This window comes from Neofelis nebulosa, chromosome 16 (assembly GCF_028018385.1).
Source record: "Neofelis nebulosa isolate mNeoNeb1 chromosome 16, mNeoNeb1.pri, whole genome shotgun sequence".
In the NCBI taxonomy this organism is placed as follows: Eukaryota; Metazoa; Chordata; class Mammalia; order Carnivora; family Felidae; genus Neofelis; species Neofelis nebulosa.
In genome coordinates, this window is record NC_080797.1 from 64,074,425 (window position 1) to 64,094,159 (window position 19,735).

At 50.7% G+C, this 19,735-nt stretch overlaps 1 protein-coding gene and 2 long non-coding RNA genes across 4 annotated transcripts; all 3 read right to left on the bottom strand.

The window, feature by feature from the left end:
• Positions 1-1,238: 1,238 nt before the first annotated feature.
• Positions 1,239-5,482, bottom strand: LOC131497493 (uncharacterized). Its single transcript, XR_009254988.1, has 2 exons — positions 4,037-5,482; positions 1,239-3,786 (listed from the first exon to the last, which is right to left on the bottom strand). It is a non-coding gene; the product is annotated as an uncharacterized LOC131497493 (long non-coding RNA).
• A 289-nt stretch (positions 5,483-5,771) lies between these two features.
• TLCD2 (TLC domain containing 2) lies at positions 5,772-8,653 on the bottom strand. The gene is made up of 4 exons (XM_058704311.1): positions 8,167-8,653; positions 7,698-7,780; positions 7,412-7,494; positions 5,772-6,848 (listed from the first exon to the last, which is right to left on the bottom strand). The coding sequence occupies exons 1-4, from the start codon at positions 8,334-8,336 to the stop codon at positions 6,396-6,398; spliced, it is 789 nt and encodes a 262-aa protein (XP_058560294.1). The 5' UTR covers positions 8,337-8,653; the 3' UTR covers positions 5,772-6,395.
• Positions 8,654-9,624: 971 nt separating this feature from the next.
• Positions 9,625-15,351, bottom strand: LOC131497370 (uncharacterized). Of its 2 annotated transcripts, none has more exons than XR_009254922.1 (2): positions 14,291-15,351; positions 9,625-12,252 (listed from the first exon to the last, which is right to left on the bottom strand). It is a non-coding gene; the product is annotated as an uncharacterized LOC131497370 (long non-coding RNA). The 2 variants fall into 2 exon arrangements; XR_009254923.1 differs by having other exon boundaries at positions 14,240-15,351.
• Positions 15,352-19,735: the final 4,384 nt, after the last annotated feature.

Here is a 19,735-nt window from a genome sequence, read left to right on the forward strand (position 1 = left end):
GATAGGATAAAGCATAAAAGGTGACTGATGACATGACGTGGTGGAGGCATGGCAAATGTTTAGTTTGGGAAGGTGTGACTTTAAGTTAGTGATTCTAATAAACATTTCAATGTAAGTGCAACTCTTTAAAGAATAACTTCCCCTGGGGTGCCTGGGTGGCTCAGTCTGTTCAGCATCTGACTTCCGCTCAGGTCGTGATCTTGCAGTTCTTGGGTTCAAGCTCCCTTGTCAGGCTCTGTGCTGACAGCTCAGAGCCTGAAGCCTGCTTCAAATTCTATGTCTCCCTCTCTCTCTGCCCCTCCCCCACTCGTGCTCTGTCTTTCTCTCTCTTAAAAATAAACATAAAAAAAGAGTAACTTCCCTTATATAATTTCCTGTCTAGTGAGGGCTCCTAATTTTCAGCCTGAGAAATCCAGATTTCATATACGATAAAGCCTTGACAATTCAGGTATAGAGATTTCTGTTAATTTTCTTGTTAACTCAAGATTAATTTGGCTAAAAGATTCTTTTGGTTTCAAACCTTGGCATTGACAAATCACTCTAAATTGTCTGATTCCATTCTCTTGCTCTAAGCCCATTCTATTGAATAAATTGGGTTTTTTTTTTAATTTAATTTTTTTTTAACGTTTATTTATTTTTGAGACAGAGCATGAACAGGGGAGGGTCAGAGAGAGAGGGAGACACAGAATCTGAAACAGGCTCCAGGCTCCAAGCTGTCAGCACAGAGCCCGATGCGGGGCCTGAACTCACAGACCGCGAGATCATGACCTGAGCCAAAGTCGGATGCTCAACCAACTGAGCCACCCAGGCGCCCCGCGGTTGTTTTTTGTTTTTTTTTTTAACATTTATTTATTTTTGCGAGGCAGAGAGAGAGAGACAGAGAGACAGAGCATGAGTGGGGGAGGGGCAGAGGGAGGGAGACATAGAATCCGAAGCAGGCGCCAGGCTCTGAGCTCTCAGCACAGAGCCCAAGGCCGGGCTCAAACTCACCAACCGTGAGATCACGACCTGAGCGCAAGTCGACGGTTAGCAGAGTGAGCCATCCAGGTGCTCTGGGTTTGCTTCTTGATAGTAGAGGATCTTCCAACACTTTAGGGCTTTGTGGGTCAAAAAGTTGGTGCCAAGACGAGACCTTCCCAAGGCAAAGCTTCCACAGTCCAGCATTTCATTATAAATCAGACCGCCATTGGAACCAAGAAAACATGACTCAAAGAAACCGCATTCATAAAAGACTGCAATTATGTGCATAGCAATTTATTAATTTATGATCAGGATAGTGTTTCAAGACTATAAAATATCAATGTCTCCCATCCCGGAAGCCACTCCCTTGTGCCAGAGGACAAATAATTCATCAGCCGATAGCTTGGTAGGCATGGAGTCAGTCTTGAGGGCCACTTCACTAGGCCATGGTGAGGTCTGACAGGTCACTGCCACGGTGACCCAACTCATTGTACCAAATGCAGCATTTGCCAACCTCTGCATTTTTGAGTTTCTCTTTTCTAGGGACCCAACTGACCATGCCTCTCCAATTCCCATCATCTATATCTGGTCCACACCATCTATAACTGGTCTCTGTGATGAGATATCTACTTAATCAATTACAATCATACTGCAGTCTTGCCTTCCTGAAGTTTCACTGGGTCACTGTGATGAAAATTTGCCTGATCCCAAATTCTTCAGGTGTTTGCTTATGTCCTACCCCTACCTAGTAGCTAATCTTACCCTTTCTGTACAAGTTTTACTAGTTAACCCACAGGAACAGCTATATTTCCATAATGGTCAAGGTCTTGGCACCTCTCACAAGATACTATCAATTAGTCACTTGAGGGGTACTCGCTTGAACAATAAACTTGTGTCGGCGGCACAAGAAAACATGCAGGGCTTGGAACAAATCAATATTGACCTCAACACATACTTAGGGAATGGATTTCTTCCGTGAGTTTGTCACATTTCTTTTGCTTTGAAAACTCAAGATAGTGTTTTTGTTAATGAAGGTATTCAGTTAAGATGGCGAATTGAGTTTTGAAGATACTACTGCTATCAAGGACAACCTCTCTGACACAACTCTGTTTTGTTTCTCTGTCTCAACTTCTATACCTTTGCCTCTCTGGCTTTTGTCTGATTACATTTGATGTCTCTGCTCTTATTGTCTGCCTGTGTTTGCTTCCAACGGTGGCAATTTCTTCTCACACTCTATGTGTTGTTCTTTCCCTTTGTGCTTTTTGGAAATTTTTAAGATTTTCAAATTTTGGGGGTGCCTGGGTGGCTCAGTCAGTTAGGCGTCCGACTCTTGATTTTGGCTCAGGTCACGATCTTGTGGTTCGTGAGTTTGAGCTGCTGACAGTGCAGAGCCTGCTTAGGAGCCTCTCTTTCCCTCTCTCTGTTTGTCTCCCAAATAAATAAATAAATAAATACATAAACTTAGAGATATAAATAAATAAACTTTTTTTAAAAAGATGTTTTAATTTTATAAAGTAATCTCTAGTCCCAACATGGGGTTCAAACTCTCAACCCCGAGGGGCACCTGGGTGACTCTGTCAGTTAAGCATCCAAGTTTGGCTCAGGTCATGATCTCGCGATTTATGAGTTCGAGCCCTGCGTAGGGCTCTGTGCTGACAGCTCAGAACCTGGAGCCTGCTTCAGATTGTGTCTCCCTCTCCCTCTCTGCTCCTCCCCTGCTTGTGCTCTGTCTCTCTCTCTCTGTCTCTCTCTCTCAAAATAAATAAACATTAAAAAAACCCAAAAAACAAAAACCTCTTGGCCCTGAGGTCAAGGGTTGAATCCTCTTCCAACTGAGCCAGCCAGGTGCCCCGCCCACTTTGTGCTTTAATGATCTCTGATGGGTATCTGTCATTATCCCTCCTTCCTTTTTTCCCCTATCTCTATTCTTTCTTTCTTTCTTTCTTTCTTTCTTTCTTTCTTTCTTTCTTTCTTTCTTTCGTTCTTTCTTTCTCTGTTCCCTCCTTCTCCTTGATTTTTCCTTTGGATGTTTTGTTGGTTTGGTTTGGGGCATTTTTGTTTGTTTTAGATTTTATTTATTTTTTAATGTTTTTTTAAATTTATTTTTGAGAGAGGGGGGGGAGAGAGAGAGAGAGAGAGAGCAAGTGGGGTAGGGGCAGAGAGAGGGGGACAAAGAATCCAAAGCAGGCTGTGTGCTGACAGCAGAGACCCTGATGTGGGGCTCAAACCCACAAACCCTGGGACCACGACCTGAACTGAAGTTGGACGCTTAACCAACTGAGCCACCCAGGCACGCCTAGATTTTTTTTTTTTTTTAAGTAATATCTACACTCAGCGTGGGGCTCGAACTCACAACTCTGAGATCACGCATCCTCCATCAACTGAGCCAGCCAGGTGCCCCTTCCTTTGGATGTTTATTTACTCAGTCTGCTCCCCTCTCCACCCACCCCTCCCCCTTCTTTCACCCTCTGTGGTTCTCCTCAGTCCCTTTGCCTATTCTTCTATGTCAGTTTACATCCCTGATTCTTATTTTTCCTCATCTTCCTACCAGTCTCTGCCTAACAGTTCCTGGCAGTCTCTGGCTTTGTGTTATACAGTGTAGCCGTTTGTCCTTTGTCTTTCTGTCCCCAACGCCACATATTTCCTACTTTCTTTTTCTGCCAGTGAATCTTTCCATTGAGTGCTTCTCCACCTTCTGTTCTTTTGCTTCTCAGCTCCCCTGACGAATCCCCCTCAGCCTCTATCTCCACCTCTCTCTTCTCTCGCTCTGCTAACCTCTCTAAGGGCTTCTGTTACCTCCATCTCTCCTGAGTGGGGTCGTTCCTCCTTGTCACTCACTCTATTTCTCTGTCTTTTTTTTTTTTTTTTTAATTTTTTTTTTCAACGTTTTTTATTTATTTTTGGGACAGAGAGAGACAGAGCATGAACGGGGGAGGGGCAGAGAGAGAGGGAGACACAGAAGCGGAAACAGGCTCCAGGCTCTGAGCCATCAGCCCAGAGCCCGACGCGGGGCTCGAACTCACGGACCGCGAGATCGTGACCTGGCTGAAGTCGGACGCTTAACCGACTGCGCCACCCAGGCGCCCCATCTATTTCTCTGTCTAAACCATCTGTGCCTTGCACCCTTGGGGGCCCTTCCTGTCAGCTTTTATACTGATTTTCCTCGTCCTTGTCCTCTTTGTTTATGACCATTTTACCAGTTCTGTGACTGCTTCCTGTCAGCAACCATGAGGGTCTTTCTCAACGTTTCCACCAAAGATTCCCTGTCTTGCCCTCCATCTGTCTTCACCTCTGTCTCTTCCATACAGGTGATCCTTTTATTTGTCCCTTGATCTATGTATGTCCACTTCTCCTATCCCTTTTGTCTTTCTCTAGCTCAGCTTTGGGGCAGGATTTTTTGGTTTTAATTTTCCTGTCTCTTGCTTCTGCTCATGTATTTTTTTCTGTGGATGATTAAGGGTCATCTCTTTCTGTCCATTGCTTTGTAGAATAGTAAACTTAATCCGCTCTACACTTCCCATAACCTGGCTGTTCTGCCTGAAGAAAAGAGATTTTGTGTGGTGAAAAACAAAAGCGCAGCAGAAGTGTTAGGGGAGAAAGGAGAGGGAGAGCTCGCAAAGGAATCCTGGAAGGGAGTCAGATACACCTTAGTCCCTCTGCAGCCAAGTGGAAGCCTTCCCTCATCTTCTTCTGCCTCTGCCCTCATTCTTCCATGAAAGACATGGCCTGGGAAAACCCTATAGTCGGCACCCAGATCAGGTGTTTGAGTCCCTGCCGTGGCTCTGGGCTTTAGTGCTGTCCTAAGAAGACAGACCTGCTGGGCACCTGGGTGGCTCAGTCAGTTAAGCATCTGACTTTGGCTCAGGTCATGATCTCGCGGTTCTTGAGTTCGAGCCCTGTGTGGGGCTCTGTGGGGACAGCTCACAGCCAGTAGCCTGCTTTGGATTCTGTGTCTCCCTCTCTCTCTGCTCCTCCCCTGCTCACACTCTCTTTCTCTCAAAACTAAATAAACATTTAAAAAAATTAAAAAAGAAGAATCTGCATTTTCTTTGAAAAGATCAGAAGATACTAAGAAAATTTAAAAGGAAGATGCTGGGCTTTTTAAAAATTATGAAGGCAGGGGCACCTGGTGGCTCAGTGCATTGAGCATCTAATTCTTGATTTTGGCTCAGGTCATGATCCTAGGGTCGTGAGATTGAGCCCTGAGTTGGGCTCTACACTGAGTGCAGAGCCTGCTTAAGATTCTCTCTCTCTCTTTCTCTCTCTCTCTCTCTCTCTCTCTCTCTCTCTCTCTCTCTCTCTCTCAGTGCCTGGGTGGCTCAGTCAGCTAAGGGTCGGACTCTTGGATTTCAGCTCTGCTTGTGATCTCACGGTTTGTGAGATGGAGGCTTACATCAGGCTCTGTGCTGGCAGCGCGGAACCTGCTTGAGATCCTCTCTCTCCTTCTCTCTCTGCCCCTCCCCTGCTTGCATGCACTCTCTCAAAATACAGAAACATTACAAAAATATTCTCTCTCTATGCCCCTCCCCCACACTCTCTCTCTCTCTTAAGAAAAAAATTTTTTTTGGGGCGCCTGGGTGGCTCAGTCGGTTAGGCGGCTGACTTCGGCTCAGGTCATGATCTCGTGGTCCGTGAGTTCGAGCCCCGCGTCGGGCTCTGTGCTGACAGCTCAGAGCCTGGAGCCTGTTTCAGATTCTGTGTCTCCCTCTCTCTCTGACCCTCCCCCGTTCATGCTCTGTCTCTCTCTGTCTCCAAAATAAATAAACGTTAAAAAAAATTAAAAAAAAAAAAGAAAAAAAAAGAAAAAAAAATTTTTAAAGCAGTAGAACTAACATTAAGTACAAACACAGTAGTGTGGCTTTGAGAACCAGAAATATCAGCAGCAATTGTAGTGGCCCAGTTCTTCTGTCTCTTGGTGACTATTATGTCCACCCCCACTGGCTACTGATAGCACCTGTGTGGCCTCCTCCCATTGCTAGAATTTGGTCACAGTTGAGGTCTTTCTTCCTCTGACCCCACCCCCTCTATGCCAGATCTCTCTGATCCTAACAGGACCTCACCTTTCTTCACCTGTTCCCATGCTAAAGCAAAGGATTTCATTGGTAGTTTCATTTAGCTTCATGCCTCCTGCCACCTCTTATTGGTAGAACTGGCTGTACCTCTTGAGTTAGTCTGCTGGATGAAGCGGTCATCTGATGATGGGATTCAGTGAACAATAGCCCAGGATCCCGGTTTCCCACCCATCATGAGCATCAGCATTTCTTCTTAGATCCTAGGAATGGGGAGGGGTGTGAGTTAGCCGGAAAAGGAATTGAGATACTGAAAATTCCTTTCGGTCCTTACCGCATCGAGGGACAGTGCACTGTAGACCACCATGTCCTTGTCCTGGCCATGTCTCCCCCAGGACTGGCCGGAGAGGAGCCTGACGCTTCTCTCTAGTCTTTCAGGCTGAGAATGGAACCATCCCTGGTGACAAGCTCACCATCACAACATCTCCTTGTGTCCCTGGTTTCCTTGTGCCCAGGGATGGGCGGGTGGTGCCGAGACCGTAGGACATCACTGACCAAAATACGGACACCCAGTATGACGCTCATGGCACCCACAGTCACCAGTCCAGTTCCACCAAGGATGACCAGAGCAGGAGGCACCTGGTGTTGCTGCCGGATCAGCCACAGACTTATCCACCCCAGAGGCACCAGGCGGAAGAGGGCCAGGGTGGCCAGGGTGGCCCAGCTGGCCATGCTGAAGGCCAGGGATGGGGCCTGGTGGGAAAGCAGCAGCAATTTTCGTAGGTGCAGGCAGGCAGAGTTCAGCTCCAGGAGCAAAGACACCATAGAGAGGCCTACATAGTGGCTGGACAGAATGGCGGTGCTGAGGCAGCTCACTACCTAGGGAACAGGGGTCAGAGGTCAGAGGACCTTCCAGGAACTGCTGACCATCATTGCCAACATCTCAGTCCCTAAGACAGGGGCTCCTAAGCATTTTGTGGTATGCTATCAAAAACCTGCCCTTTAGGCTTACCCTTACGTTGGGGGCCTAAATGGCATTAAAATAACTCTTCCATAATAACCCTCGGCCCAGAGGTTGTCTCCCCTGGGGCAGCAGCAGTGTCTGCACAGTATACCCCCACCCCGCCCCGATTTCCAATCCTGGGTTTTGATGCCCCATCCCCACTCCCTGTACTGGGACTCCCCCTTCTCAGAAAATCTCCCTATTCAACATTTCTGCAATCTATGAGCCACCTGAGGGAATCCAAGCTACCTAGGCAGTGCTCAGACTCCAGCTGTGGCTAGCAGTCAATCCTCTCCCCCAAACCAGCCCAAAGTTGGGAGGATCAAGCCCCAACAGGGTCAGAAACTCTGGAAAGTCACTGGACAGAAACCTGAAGAGAGATTGGGGGCTCCCACACCGAGCATACCACCCTTCCTGTCTCCCTTTCCCCAAGTCTCACCACCAAATGATGACAGAGAAGTTCCCAGGCCTGGCCCAAGGTCTGGTTGTACAGCATGTCAGCTCCATCCGCCAAGAAATAACCTATGGGCATGGTATGAGGGGGAGGACCATTAGGCCTCCCCAAGTTGTTGTACCTCCTGGAGAGGAATCTTCATCCCCTCCTTTTTCCAGGTCTTTAGTTTCCTTCAGCAAAGCTGCCAGAAACATTTGACCCCTGGGGACCTGGAATTACCATCGGAAGGTTGTTCCCCACCAAGCCTGCCCAACCTTCCCTGCAGACTCACCCACGGACACAGCCACCAGCACCAGGGCCCAGAACGGGTGGCCGTGAATCGGGTCGGCAGCCATCTGAGGGTACAGCGAGAGCCTGGAGGAGATGGGGGACCATAGTCGGCATCGTGCAGACTCAGACCCCATTCTCCCGCTGTGCACGCTCACCCACCCATTCACAGCCCCCACCCAGTGTCAGACTTTCAAGGTCCCGCTTCGAGGGAGTGAAGCCTACTTGGAAAGAAAAGAGAAGAGAAGAGAAGAGAAGAGAAGAGAAGAGAAGAGAAGAGAAGAGAAGAGAAGAGAAGAGAAGAAGGAGAAGAAAAAGGAAAAGGAAAAGGAAAAGGAAAAGGAAAAGGAAAAGGAAAAAGGGTTGTGTAAGGTCCTGCTTTGATTCTTGAAGGTGCCCGTATGGGTCTTTTAATCTCAACTTTCGACCGCTCCCCCTCACCCCGGTGCCTCCCGAACCTCTAAGCCCCGCACCCGAGCAGCGCCCCGACCCCTGTGAGCAGGCTGTGCACCAGGGAGACACAGATGTTCCGCCACTTCCAACGGTCCTGGGCAGCAGATCCCGGCGTGGGCAGCAGCTGCAGCGCCCAGTGCAGCCCCCGGAAGGCGGCGAAGGAGGCGCCGGTCACAAGGAGCCCCCACATGGCCTGGCAGGTCCGATTTAGTCCCTTGGGCGCCGGCGCTCTCAGCTGGGACGCACCCAATGTCAGCTGCGGGGGCTGTGAGTTGGTTTTCGCGCAAGAACGGGTCTTTGACTTCCCCAGCCCACCGCGCCTTTGGAATCCGCTTTAACTTTTCTAGGCTTCGACCACGCCCCCATCACTCGGCTAGGTGGTGATTGGAGCAGCCGGGGAGCCACGCCCCGGAGCTACAGCCAACAGATCCTGTCCCGCCCTAGGGTGGGTGGCGGGTTGGGGGCTCCTGGGGACCACGCCTTGCAACGGAGCTCAGGGGGACTTCCAGGCTGTCGACAGGGTTCTTCCCCAACTCCTGTGTCCCAAACCCTTCGGAACGCCCGAAATAGGTCGCTAAACTCACCTGACACCCCCAGAGGCCCCGCCCCATTGTCTTTCACCTCCTCTTCCCTATACTAACCTTTCACCTGCTGGTCATCCCACTCTTGGCACCCTCACCGACCTGAAGGTAGAGGCCAGCGCACACCCACTCCCACTTGCTTAAACATCGCCACCGCACTGCCCCACATCACCCTCAACCCGTCTCAGCTGTGGGGGTACCTCATTTCCTTCGAGCCACCCTTTCCACTTTGCGAGGTTTCCAGACCTTTAACACATCATGGCAACCCTATTAATCCCAATAGTCCTGTCCCCTTACACAGTGCCTTCAAATGGAACAACAGCTCCCATTTCGGAGAAGCGACCCGCTGGGGACTCCTCCCCCCAACCGCTTTTGGGGGCCCTACAGACGACCCTTGCTATTAGGAGGGGAGGGAAAAGGAAACCACTTAGCGCTCAAGTGTTGAAAAGCACCCCTCCCCCCAGGGCTTGGTACAAGTTAGGTGAATAGAATTCTCTCTTCCAATCTGAGGTGGCAAGGAGAGGTCACGCAGGGTCACCTCCAGGTTGGGGCAGAATCAAAGAGAAAATCAAAGACTGATAGGATTCTAGAACCTTTCAGCCTGGAGATAAAATCTTCCCCGACGCCCCCACCTTCCATCTCCTGAAGAGTGACAGGTTTTTACTGTTTTCCTTACTCCACACCACACCTCTTCAGCTGGCTGAAAGCCAGCAATTCAGAGAGCTGTTCCTCGTAGGTGGAGAGGGTAGATTCCAGCTACTTACTCCTGGAGAATGAAGTTCTTCACATTCTCACAACCCCTTTTCTTCACCAAAACCCCATTTCGTCCAAAGGGTTAGGGGCATCCCTTCATTCCTCCACACCCACCTCTCCAAGTTTTTAAAACAATTACACTGATTCTTTTAAATTTTATTTATTATATGAGAACCATACACAATGTAGAAAATTTTAAAATAGAAAAGCCAAAGAGGAAAATCACAATGATTTTGTTCCACCGTCCAAAGATAATCACTATCATTAACATTTAAGAGTTATGTCCTTAGTCTTTATCTGTTTTATATATACAAGAATATACCCGTATTAAAAGAAATTGAGATCACATAATAGACACTATTTTCATAACCTTTTTAATATTCAAAGAGCATTTTTCTTTCCAGTCAAATGTTCTTCTACATGACTTCTAATGGCTGTGCAGTACTCCACCATCTGGATGGATATACAATGATTTACTTAAGCAATCCCCCATTGCAAATTTTCATTACAGCAAAGAAGAAGTGAATTCCCAATCAGACAACTGCTTCTCATTTTTTCTATTGCAATGCTGGGGTGAGCATCTTGTAACTGAATCTTTAATGATTTTCTTAGGATAAATTCCCAAGTGTAGAATCACTAGGTCAAAGGCGATGGACACTTTTAGAGCGTTTGACACATACTACCAAACTGACATCCAGGAAGGCTATACCAATTCGCACCCCCATATGCAAGGTATGGGAGTGTTATTTTAGTGCTCCTTTGCCGATACTGGGTCTTCCTTTTTTTATTTTTTAAAATATAGTTTGCCGAGGGAAAAATGCTTTCAGCTATGCTTGTCTTTCTTTAATTACTAATGAAGCACACATTGTTTTTCATGGCTTTATCCATTTGAATTTCTTCTATGAATTCCCTACATACGTCCTTTCACAGCTGGTCCTTGCTCCTTGAGGCTGCTTTATATCACTCTATAGGGTAGGGAGTAGAAGTAGGAGGATGAAGCGACAGGACATTTTAACACAGTCTCCTATCTCAGGGAGGTAGTGACACTGGAGAGAAATAGCGAATGAAGCCAGTGGCTGGGAGCTTGTTCTTGGTGGAGGCTGGCCGTCCTCCCTCCTCCTGGGGTGCTCCTGGCCTTTACGGGTCCCCTCTGCGGGGTGCCCAGACAGGGCCCTGTGCTCTCCGGGCCTGGTCCTTCACTGGTCTTCTGCCTGCCTCTGTGTCCCCAGGCTGCTCTTCCTCATCTCTGCTCCACGACGGGTGAGGATGGCAGAGCCACAGACCCAGGGCTGGAGGGAGACACTGTGGCCAGTGAAACGGAGAGGGGAAGAAAGGACGGAAGCAATGTCCAGGGACAGAACAATCTTTGTTGCAGCCTATGAGTGGACCCAGTCTACCCACCCCCTCCGCCGAAGTCCCACACACATCCAGCCTAGGCTGCAGAAGGGTGGGTTCAATGATCTACTCTCCCCTCAATCCCTCTCATAAACGGAGAAAAGGACCCAGCTACCTGTACATCTTGTGCCCCACAGCGGGACAGCTTTCTGCAGCCCCTGAATTTGGCCACCTTCAGGCAGGGAGGCTGGGCCACGGTTGAACCACACCAGGGCCTGAGCCCCAAGAGTTACATGGCATCAGGAGCCAGGGGTGCTAGGTTTACACAGCTTGATTCCCCAGAGGGGGTCACATCCCACAGCCCATCTCGCCCGGTTGCTGGAGAGAATTTCCTGCCTCGTAAGCCTGAGCTGAGTCTCACAAATTATCCTGGAAGGTAAAGTGAGAGAAGAAACAGAGGAACAGCAGTTGGAACCCCATCAGGGGCTGCACTTCTGTTTTGGGTGGCAGAGGAAACCTGGGGCCACCTTTGTGTGGTGGGAAGTCAATGTAGAGACTGAGCTCCTCCAGCCCCTAGCCCTGGTCTAATTCTAGCCCCCTCCCTCTAATCCTCCCCCCACCTCCAGCTCCTGGGGTTGTGTTGGTTAGGGATGGGGGGAGGGGCAACAGCTTATATGAAAAGCTGTTTTGTTCCCACCCACAGGGAGAGGAGAGCCCGGGCTCTGAGTCTGCACAGTAGGCTTCTGATTCCCTCCTGCACATTCAACTGTACGATTCTGCATCTCACAGGTGTTGAAGCTGAGACAAGAGGCCCAAGGGTCCCACATATAGGTGATTTATCCCTGTAACTGGAGTCCAGGCCAGTCTGAGGAAATACAGGGAAAGCTAAGAGCATGGGGTTGACTACTCAGACGGGAGTTTCAGTATGAGCTCTTCCCTGAAGATGAAATTTACTTTGGACCTCACCTGGAAAGGCAGTAGGAAAGAAAGGGAGACAGGAAGGAGGGTCAAGAAAGACATCTGAGTACAGGTGTTGCCAGTTTTCTTTGCTCCCATTGTCTTCCCTTTGTCACACACTCATGTAGACCAACTAACCTTGGGTAGTCACAGCCATCTAGTCCCCAACCCAACGAGGGTCTCTAATCTACAACTGTTCTCTCTTGCTGGGCCAATCTGGCTGAAGGGTCTCCAACTGAACAAGGTTCCCTTTTCCAAAAGGCATCACCACTCCCGCTGTTCTGACCTTCCCAGCCCCAGTTCCGTCACCTTCCAGATGAGGGGGAAAGCAGCTCCTTCTCCTCTTCCTCCTCCTCCTTGAAGCCAGGGGCAGAGGGCAACAGTTCTTCAACTGGCAGCTTTAGCTGGGTCAGGACATAAAGCTTGCCACTGAAGAACTACTGCGGCTCAGCCAGTTGAGGATGTGGGAGGGACAGGGTCCTAAAAGGAAAGGGAAGAAAAATGGGAAGGATCTGAGCAGGGCCATGTCACAGGGACACTGTCCCACTGGCATCAAAGTCCAGCTCCAACAGATGCTCAACCTTGTAACAAAGGGTTCTTGGCTTTGACTTGGGCCTGCAGGAGCGGTTAACTTCAGTGAGAAGCAAGAGGCAGCTCTAAACATACCTTCTTGCACCTCTTTCCAGAACTGAAGGCTGTAGAGACCCAGGCCTGCTCTCACCCCACCCCCCACCCCTTGCCTCAGCTACCCACGGAGGGCCCCTCCTCTTCAGCATTCAGAGAGGGCAGGACTTAGAACCTTGGACACGTCCCACCAATCGCCCAGGTACTTGGTGAGAAGTTGTACCTTAGGTCCAAAAATGTGAGTTCAGTGCTCAGCCCAACTGACTTGTTCCCAAAGGGTTCAGCTAGAAGAGTTTTGGGGGCCTACATCTGGGGAAGAGTAAGGAAGTGTTTGGAAGGTCAGCAGAGGCTCCAGGGACTGTGAGGAGAGGACAGGGGACCAAAGGCTGGAGGGGAGGGAGGTATGGGCAGGGTGGATGGGCAGCTTCCCCAAGACTCTCAAATGCCAGGCATTCCGCTTGCGCATTCCGGGTACATCTGGTATGAATTCCAGGCTGTCTGCCGGCCCCTCCATGTCTGAACTTTGTTCCAAGTTCCAAGCCCCGCCCCCACAGTTCCAACGCATGAATCAGCAGGAAAAGCCGGGCCCTGCAGCATGGCCCAGGGAGGGGGCTGGGGGCGTGGCAGGCTAGAGGGCTGTGAGCTGGGGAGGGCGGGTCTGTGCTGACACTCAGTCCAAGGGCATGGCCCATGCCAGTGTGAGCGGCCAAGGCGGTCTTGCTTTCAGACTTCTATGCTCAGAGGATAAGAAAGACTAGGGTGGGGGTGGGAGGTTTTCAAATTACAAAACCCTCTTGGGAGACATGAACTTTGTGGTATCTTCCTTCCCCCAGGTGACCAGTCCAACTCCTTCCCACTCTCCTCTGTCTGAGCCAGCTCTGTTCAGCCCATAGGACTCAGCGGCTGCTCAGAGTCTGTGCCAAGCAGGTGCCCTTGGCTGCAGGGCGGGGTGGGCCCAGGGCACTGACCCTCTGACCAGCTGCTCCATCAACCCTTTGGCACCCTGACAATTCCTAGCCCAGTCTGACAGCCAGGATGACAGGCCAAATGAGTTGGAGGCTGTAACTAGGGCCGGAGGGAGGTGGGGGCGATAGCCTAGCGAGAGGCCATAGGGAGGGGCCAAGAGTTGGCCGAGAGGTGGGGAGAGAGGGAGCCCAGTGATGACTAACCCAGGCGCCCCACCCAGTCAGCCGGCTTCCCAGGCGGTCAGGGCCAGGCCTGGGCTAGGGGCCCCACAACCGGACATGCTGGGGGGAGGTGCAGAGGTGACCTTCTCTGGGCCCAAGACGGCCAGTTAGGCTGGGGAGGGGGGGTTAGAGTTTCCAGGTCCTCCTCCAGCCCGCTTCCCCCACCAACCGCGGTGAAACCCTAACCTTTGGGTTGCATAAGGCCCCCGCACCGCCGCCCCCTACTCCTCTCCCCTCCCCCCTTACATAACATCCCCTGGAGGGAACGAGAGGAGGGGCCGGCCCGCCCAGAGACCCCTTCCCTGCCAGGGCGCTCAATTGGCCCTGACCCACTGACTGCCAGTAAAGGAAAACTACCTCCTCACTACCCGCCGCGTCCAAACCCTCCGCAAGCTAGAAGGCCAGTTCTCATATCCTTTGACCGGGGGGCGCCCAGGTTAGCTGCCCCCAGCCCTCCAGCCCCTCGTCTCCCTTTTAGCCACTCTGCAAAACCTTCCGCCACTACTGCTGTCCTGGCTCCTCCTTTAAACCTCCTGCCACACTACTCCAGTCAGTTCAGGCCCCTCTGCCCCAAAGCTCCCCTACCCCCGCCGCCCCCTCTCCCCTCCCCCGGAAGGGCAGGGTGTGGCCACCAGGACCCTACTTTCCCCCGTTACCCTGTTAGCACGGTTGCCTCCTGTGCGGCGGAGACCCCAGCTCACACCCACCTGGTGCTGGGTGGGGGGGCTGCTGAGGGTAGGGGAGCAAATCAGTGCGTCCGTCCCCCACGGCCGGCGGCGCTGTGTCTTCCCTGCGCCCAGCACACACCGGCTCCAGGCTCCGATCAGCTGGCGGCGTCGTGACGCACAAGCTGCGATTGCACCGCCCAGGGCCAATCACCGCCCACTGCTGGGCAGCGTGACCACACCCACTCTGGGGCGCCAGCACTTCGCCCAGGTCCCGCCTCTCCGGCCGTCTTAGCTCTGATTGGCAAGGAGGCCACCCCTTTGCCTGGGTGAGCTGCGCTAGGCCACGCCCACCAACTCACGAGCTCACCAATAGGTGAAAGGGTGTGGCTGAGCCATAAGCCTAAGGCAGCTTGCTTTGAGGAGCGCTACGTCAAACCAGAGTCCTAAAGAGCAAAAGGAAGTAAAGGCGTGTGTGTTTGCGTTGCACACTGGTCAATGTAGTTCTCGGTCTGGCACCTCGTTCCCAGAATCCAGCGCGCTCTGTGAGTTGGCATTTTTAAACTCCTCTCCGAATCCATCCTGGCGAAGTCCTTAAAGGGCTACAGCCCCTCCTTTTTTGGGCCGTGCGTGCTTGTTTTACACTACCCCAAAATGGATTCGCTGACCTCTGTGTATGAGGCGATAGTTCTTTAGGGAAAGGTGGAGCAGGCGAAGCAGGAGTGGGTAGAACTGAAGGTGGAAATCAGCCTCCCGGGCAGCAGACTCTTCCTTTGGATGAGGACTCTTGAGGGCTTTTGGGGGAGGGAAAACTGTCCACCTCTCCTGGTCCCAGCTTTCACTGGAGAGATCTAGTCCTCCTCTCCTGGCGGGCTCTTACTAACCAGGAGATTTTTCTTGTAGAGTAGGTCTCGTCCCAGTCGCATAGAGGCAGAGCCTCTCAAGCAGCAGCTTCCTAACAAAAGATTCATAGTACAATCCTCACTTGAGGGTAGAAGCAAGACTGGTGGTGGGAAACTAGGGGATGGGTCTTGCCAGAGTGTCAACTGGTAAGTAACCCCATCCTCCGCCTAATACCCCTATTCTGTCCCGCCCTCCAGAAGCCTTTCACTGACTCGGGCCTACTTAGGAAGAGATTTCAAAGGTAGAGACCAATGGGGAGGCTGCCCCTTTCCCCAGGGGCCAATCAGAGCCTAGGGGGGCGGGGGATGGGCAAAACGAAGAGGAACCCAATGACTTGGCAAAAGCTGCTAAACCGCCTTTTTAAAGGGCCAAGTCTGGGACGCATCGCAATTTATCACCCCCACCCCCGCCCCGTTCCAAAAAAGAGGAACGTGTAGACAGGATCCGTGACTTTTCCATAGACTCCCAGTTGAGTATGAGGATACCGAAAAGGATCAGCCTGGGGTGAGAGACAGTTCCTCTGTATCAAATACAGGCTCCACCAAGTAATTGCTGTGGTTCCTAGGAACTCCAGAATTCCCAGCCTGTGTTCAGAACAATGTGCCTTTAAGGAAACTTCCTGCCTTCCACCCCAGTAACAGCTGATTGCTGGAAAGTGTGACCTCAGGGGACGAATCAGCTGTTACCACATCCTCCTCCTGGCCTGCCCTCCTCCATCCCCTTATCCCCACCCCACCCCCCACTCTACCTCCGCCCCAACCCTCCTGGGTCTTCAGGAAAGACAGGAGATGGAACCCCAAATATGGGGGACCTGCTTGTATGTTCTTTCCTCTTTCACTCCAAGACTATCTCCCCCCCCTCCAACCCCCCATCTGCTGTTTAGCTCTTCAGAGGTCTGAGCTTGGAACGAGCGGTATTTCCTGTCTGCACAGCCAGTTCACACTCAGCTCATACCCGCCTTCCCAGGTCTAGAAGGAGGCCAGTATTGGGGAGGCTCAGAATGGTGGCTGGCTGGGTGTGTGGGTGCTCCAGGAATGGTACTGGGAAAGGTCCAGCGAAGCTGCAAACCAAACCTAGAGGAGAGGAATAGCCATGGAAAGAACGCTTCCTGGGGCCAGAAACCTGCTCCGCAGGCCATTTGCCCCCTACTCCCTACTCAAGTTGCCTTATTCCTTCCCACACTGGGACTAGCTAATGGGACTCTCTTGGCTTCACCCGTTCACTCCACTTATAACTTAGATGCCACCTGGCCCTTTTTTTATTTACACTCTCACCCTCCACAGCAGGCGTGCTAATGTGGAGCCTCCCAGAGACTGCAAGTGGAATGCACTGATCCCAGAAACCAGAGGCTTTGGCTGGGAAGTCCTGCAGGAAGACCCAGGTAAATATTTTTACCCCAGCCCTGAGCAGGGAGTCAGGGTCATTCCAGGACAAGCTTAGTGTTAAGTCCCAGGACTGACTTGGCAAGGTTGGGAGAAACTGAGCAGGGCCTTGGCCAAGCTTGGAAGAAAGAGGAACTTCACCAGCTGCCCCCATTATCCATTATCCTTACAGTGGAAGTCTCATTCCCTTCTTATCCAAGACCCTCGGAGTAGGCCCATGTCCATTTTGTTCTGCTAACTCTCCATTCCCCCTCACCCCTCCCACCCCATTGGGCAAAAGCACAGGCTTTGAGTCCAGGGTTTCTCAACCTCAGCAGTATTGACATTTTGGGCTAGATAATTTCTTGTTGTGGGGGCTGTCGTTTGTAGCCTATTTTAGCAGCATCCCTGGTCCACTAGATGGCATTAGCAACACCCCCACCCTGCAGTTATGACAACCATGAATGTCTCAGGACATTACCAGATGTCCCCTGGGGGCCAAAATCTCCCCCAGTTGAGAACTACCGAAATCAACAAACTTGGATTCAAATTCCAGCTCTTACCAGCTCTGAACTTGAAGATGCTCAACATCTCTACACCTCAATTTCCTCATCCACAAAATAGAGTGAATAATAAATTCAGAGTTTATTGTAGGGATTAAAAAAGGATTATGTTGTTTTTATTAAAAATTTTTAAAATGTTTATTTTTGAGAGAGAGAGAGAGAGAGAGAGAGCGCGCGCACATGAGGGGGGAGGAGCAGAAAGAGAGGAGACAGAGGATCTGAAGCAGGCTCTGTGTTGACAGCAGAGAGCCCAGTGAGGGGCTCGAAGTCATGAATGGTGAGATCATGACCTGAGCTGAAGTCAAATGCTTAAACCTACTGAACCACCCAGGTGCCCCGAAAAGGATTATGTTCGAAAACACCTAGCACAGTACCTGGCCCACTGGCCCACAGTTGGCACACTAAATGTTAGCTTCCTTCACTTTTCTCCCTGCCAGATCAGCAAAAACTAACCTCACTCAGCATGGGCTGACTGCCGGGGCAGCTGCAACTTCCCTCTTTGACTATCCAAGCCATGACCTCCAGGAAACTCAATATTGAAGTTGGCGAAAGGGAGTGGCTAATTTGGTCCCAGATTCTCCAAAGCCCAAGGGTGCTTGGGTTGGGATTCCAGGGAAATTTGGGAATTGAGCTGTTACAGAGCATTGTATCAAAATGTGGCCTGCAGATTGCCTGCATCAGAATTAACTGGGGTGCTTGTTAACAATTCGGGTCCCTGGGTCTCATTCCGGACTACTGAATCAGAAGTACATCATAAAGTTTGAAAACCACTGTTTTAGGCCTCAGGTTGGGGAAGGTGTCAGTGCCCCAGAAATCTTAGTGCCCAGCATTGTAAGGACATCCTATTCAAAGGAAGAAAAGAATTCTTAAGGTTAGTTACACTCAAGGTCATCGTTGTATTGCAAGCCAAAACCACTAGAGGGCAGGACATACACGAACTTACAGAAAGAAAAAGTAGTGCCTATTCAGACTAGGTAAACAAACCCGAGCAAAGACCAGGTGGACCCAATTTTATTGGTACTAAGAAGCAGGCACTACCCACTGACCATCAAAACCCGTTCTCTGGCCTCAGGTACTCAGACCAAACTTCGGGATGCGAGACTGTCAAAGGACGCCTAATTTCTCAGGTGAAAAACTAAAACTTCATGGCCAAGGAGCACAGTGAACGTTGGTTTTAGAATGAGATAGTTTGGGTTTGAAATTTGGGTCTACCAACTCTTAGCAGTGTGACCTTGGGCAAGTTGCCTAAGGTAGTCAGCTTCCTCATCCTAAATGGTTATAAAAATAACTCCTTAAACAAAACAAGATATGCAAAGTGTTAGCAGGGTGCCTGGCTCCTAATCAGTGCTCCATGAATGATGGTTGTAAGTTATAACTGCCCAAGGCCATGTGAACAAGCACATCCGGGGCTCCCACTGTGTCTTCAAGAGGATGCAGAGGGAATCAGATCATAGCTGAACCATTTGTTTCCTCTCTAATTACGACTGTAGTTTTTTTTTTTTTAATTAAAAAACTCTTTTTAAGTTTTATTTATTTACTTTTGAAAGAGAGAGAGAGCATGAGCAAGGAAGAGGCAGAGAGGGGGAGAGAGAGAATCCCAAGCAGACTCAGTGCAGCACAGAGCCCGATGTGGGGCTCGAACCCATGAACCATGAGATCATGACCCGAGCCGAAATGGAGATGGATGCTTAACCGCCTGAGCCACCCAGGCGCCCCGGGACAGTAGTTTTTCTTGAGTGCCTTTATGGATTCCTCCCTCTACACCAAACTCCTACTTGAGGCAAAATCTCCTAGGAGTGAGACTCAAAAAAACAGAGCCAGTGGTTTTGCTACAGTGTCTTCAAATGGGTCAGAACCGAGACCCCCGGATAGTTTTGGCACCAGCTGTCTGGTTTCTGCTCCCTGTCCTGTGCTGCACCGTTCCCCTAGCCAAGGTAGCAACTGCAAGGCTCTGACCACAGCAGGCAGGCTCTGGCACCTCAGAGGCAGATCTTCAACTGGAAGTCTTGGGGGGAACCTTTCCTCCCAAGAACTACAGGCCTCTGGGCCTGGGCCACTTTTCTCCCTCTCAGATGGCTCAGAATTTGAAAGAGAGAAAGAAAGAGCCCTGAGAGGGCTGGGGGCCGGGGGGGGGGGGTACTGTAGGACAGAAAGTGTGTGCACCAGCTTCTAAGTTGCCATTCTGCCACTTGGGCAAGTCTCTTTGGCGGCTCTTGGTTATGACTTGTGAAATATAAAGAGTATTAACTGTCTTCTGTATTTTAGGGGTGTTGTAAAAGCCAAATGGAATGCTACTGATTAAATGTATTGGAAAATTAAAAGCTCCTTCTCTTGGTAGGCAGCATGGAGGCGCTGAAGGGACTTAATGTCAAAAGCCCGGCTCTGCCATCGGTTTCTTATCTGTAAAACCAGAGGGGCGGTGGTATCAGCCCGCTAAAGGCTGGGATCTCCGGCAAAATCCTTCCTAAATCCACGTCCTGGTGCGTGCAGGAGGAAGCAGGGAGGGAAATCTCATGGGCTGTTCAGCATCCCCCTCTCCTGCACCCCGAGAAAGCGAAGCCACAACTGCACTGGGAGGGAGGGCACGGAGGCCTGCCAGGCGGTGGCGCCGGAGGGAGGCGCGGTCCGACCGGCCCATTTGAGCCACGTGCGGTTGTTTC

What these genes read in the sequence shown, in the direction of transcription:
- TLCD2 (XM_058704311.1), bottom strand. Translation starts at nt 8,336, where the DNA reads ATGTGGGGGCTCCTTGTGACCGGCGCCTCCTTCGCCGCCTTCCGGGGG. An exon ending in GGGGTCGGGGCGCTGCTCGG is followed by an intron (nt 7,781 to 8,166) that starts GTGCGGGGCTTA and finishes CATCTCCTCCAG; the next exon opens with GCTCTCGCTGTACCCTCAGA. An exon ending in TTCTCTGTCATCATTTGGTG is followed by an intron (nt 6,849 to 7,411) that starts GTGAGACTTGGG and finishes CCTGTTCCCTAG; the next exon opens with GTAGTGAGCTGCCTCAGCAC.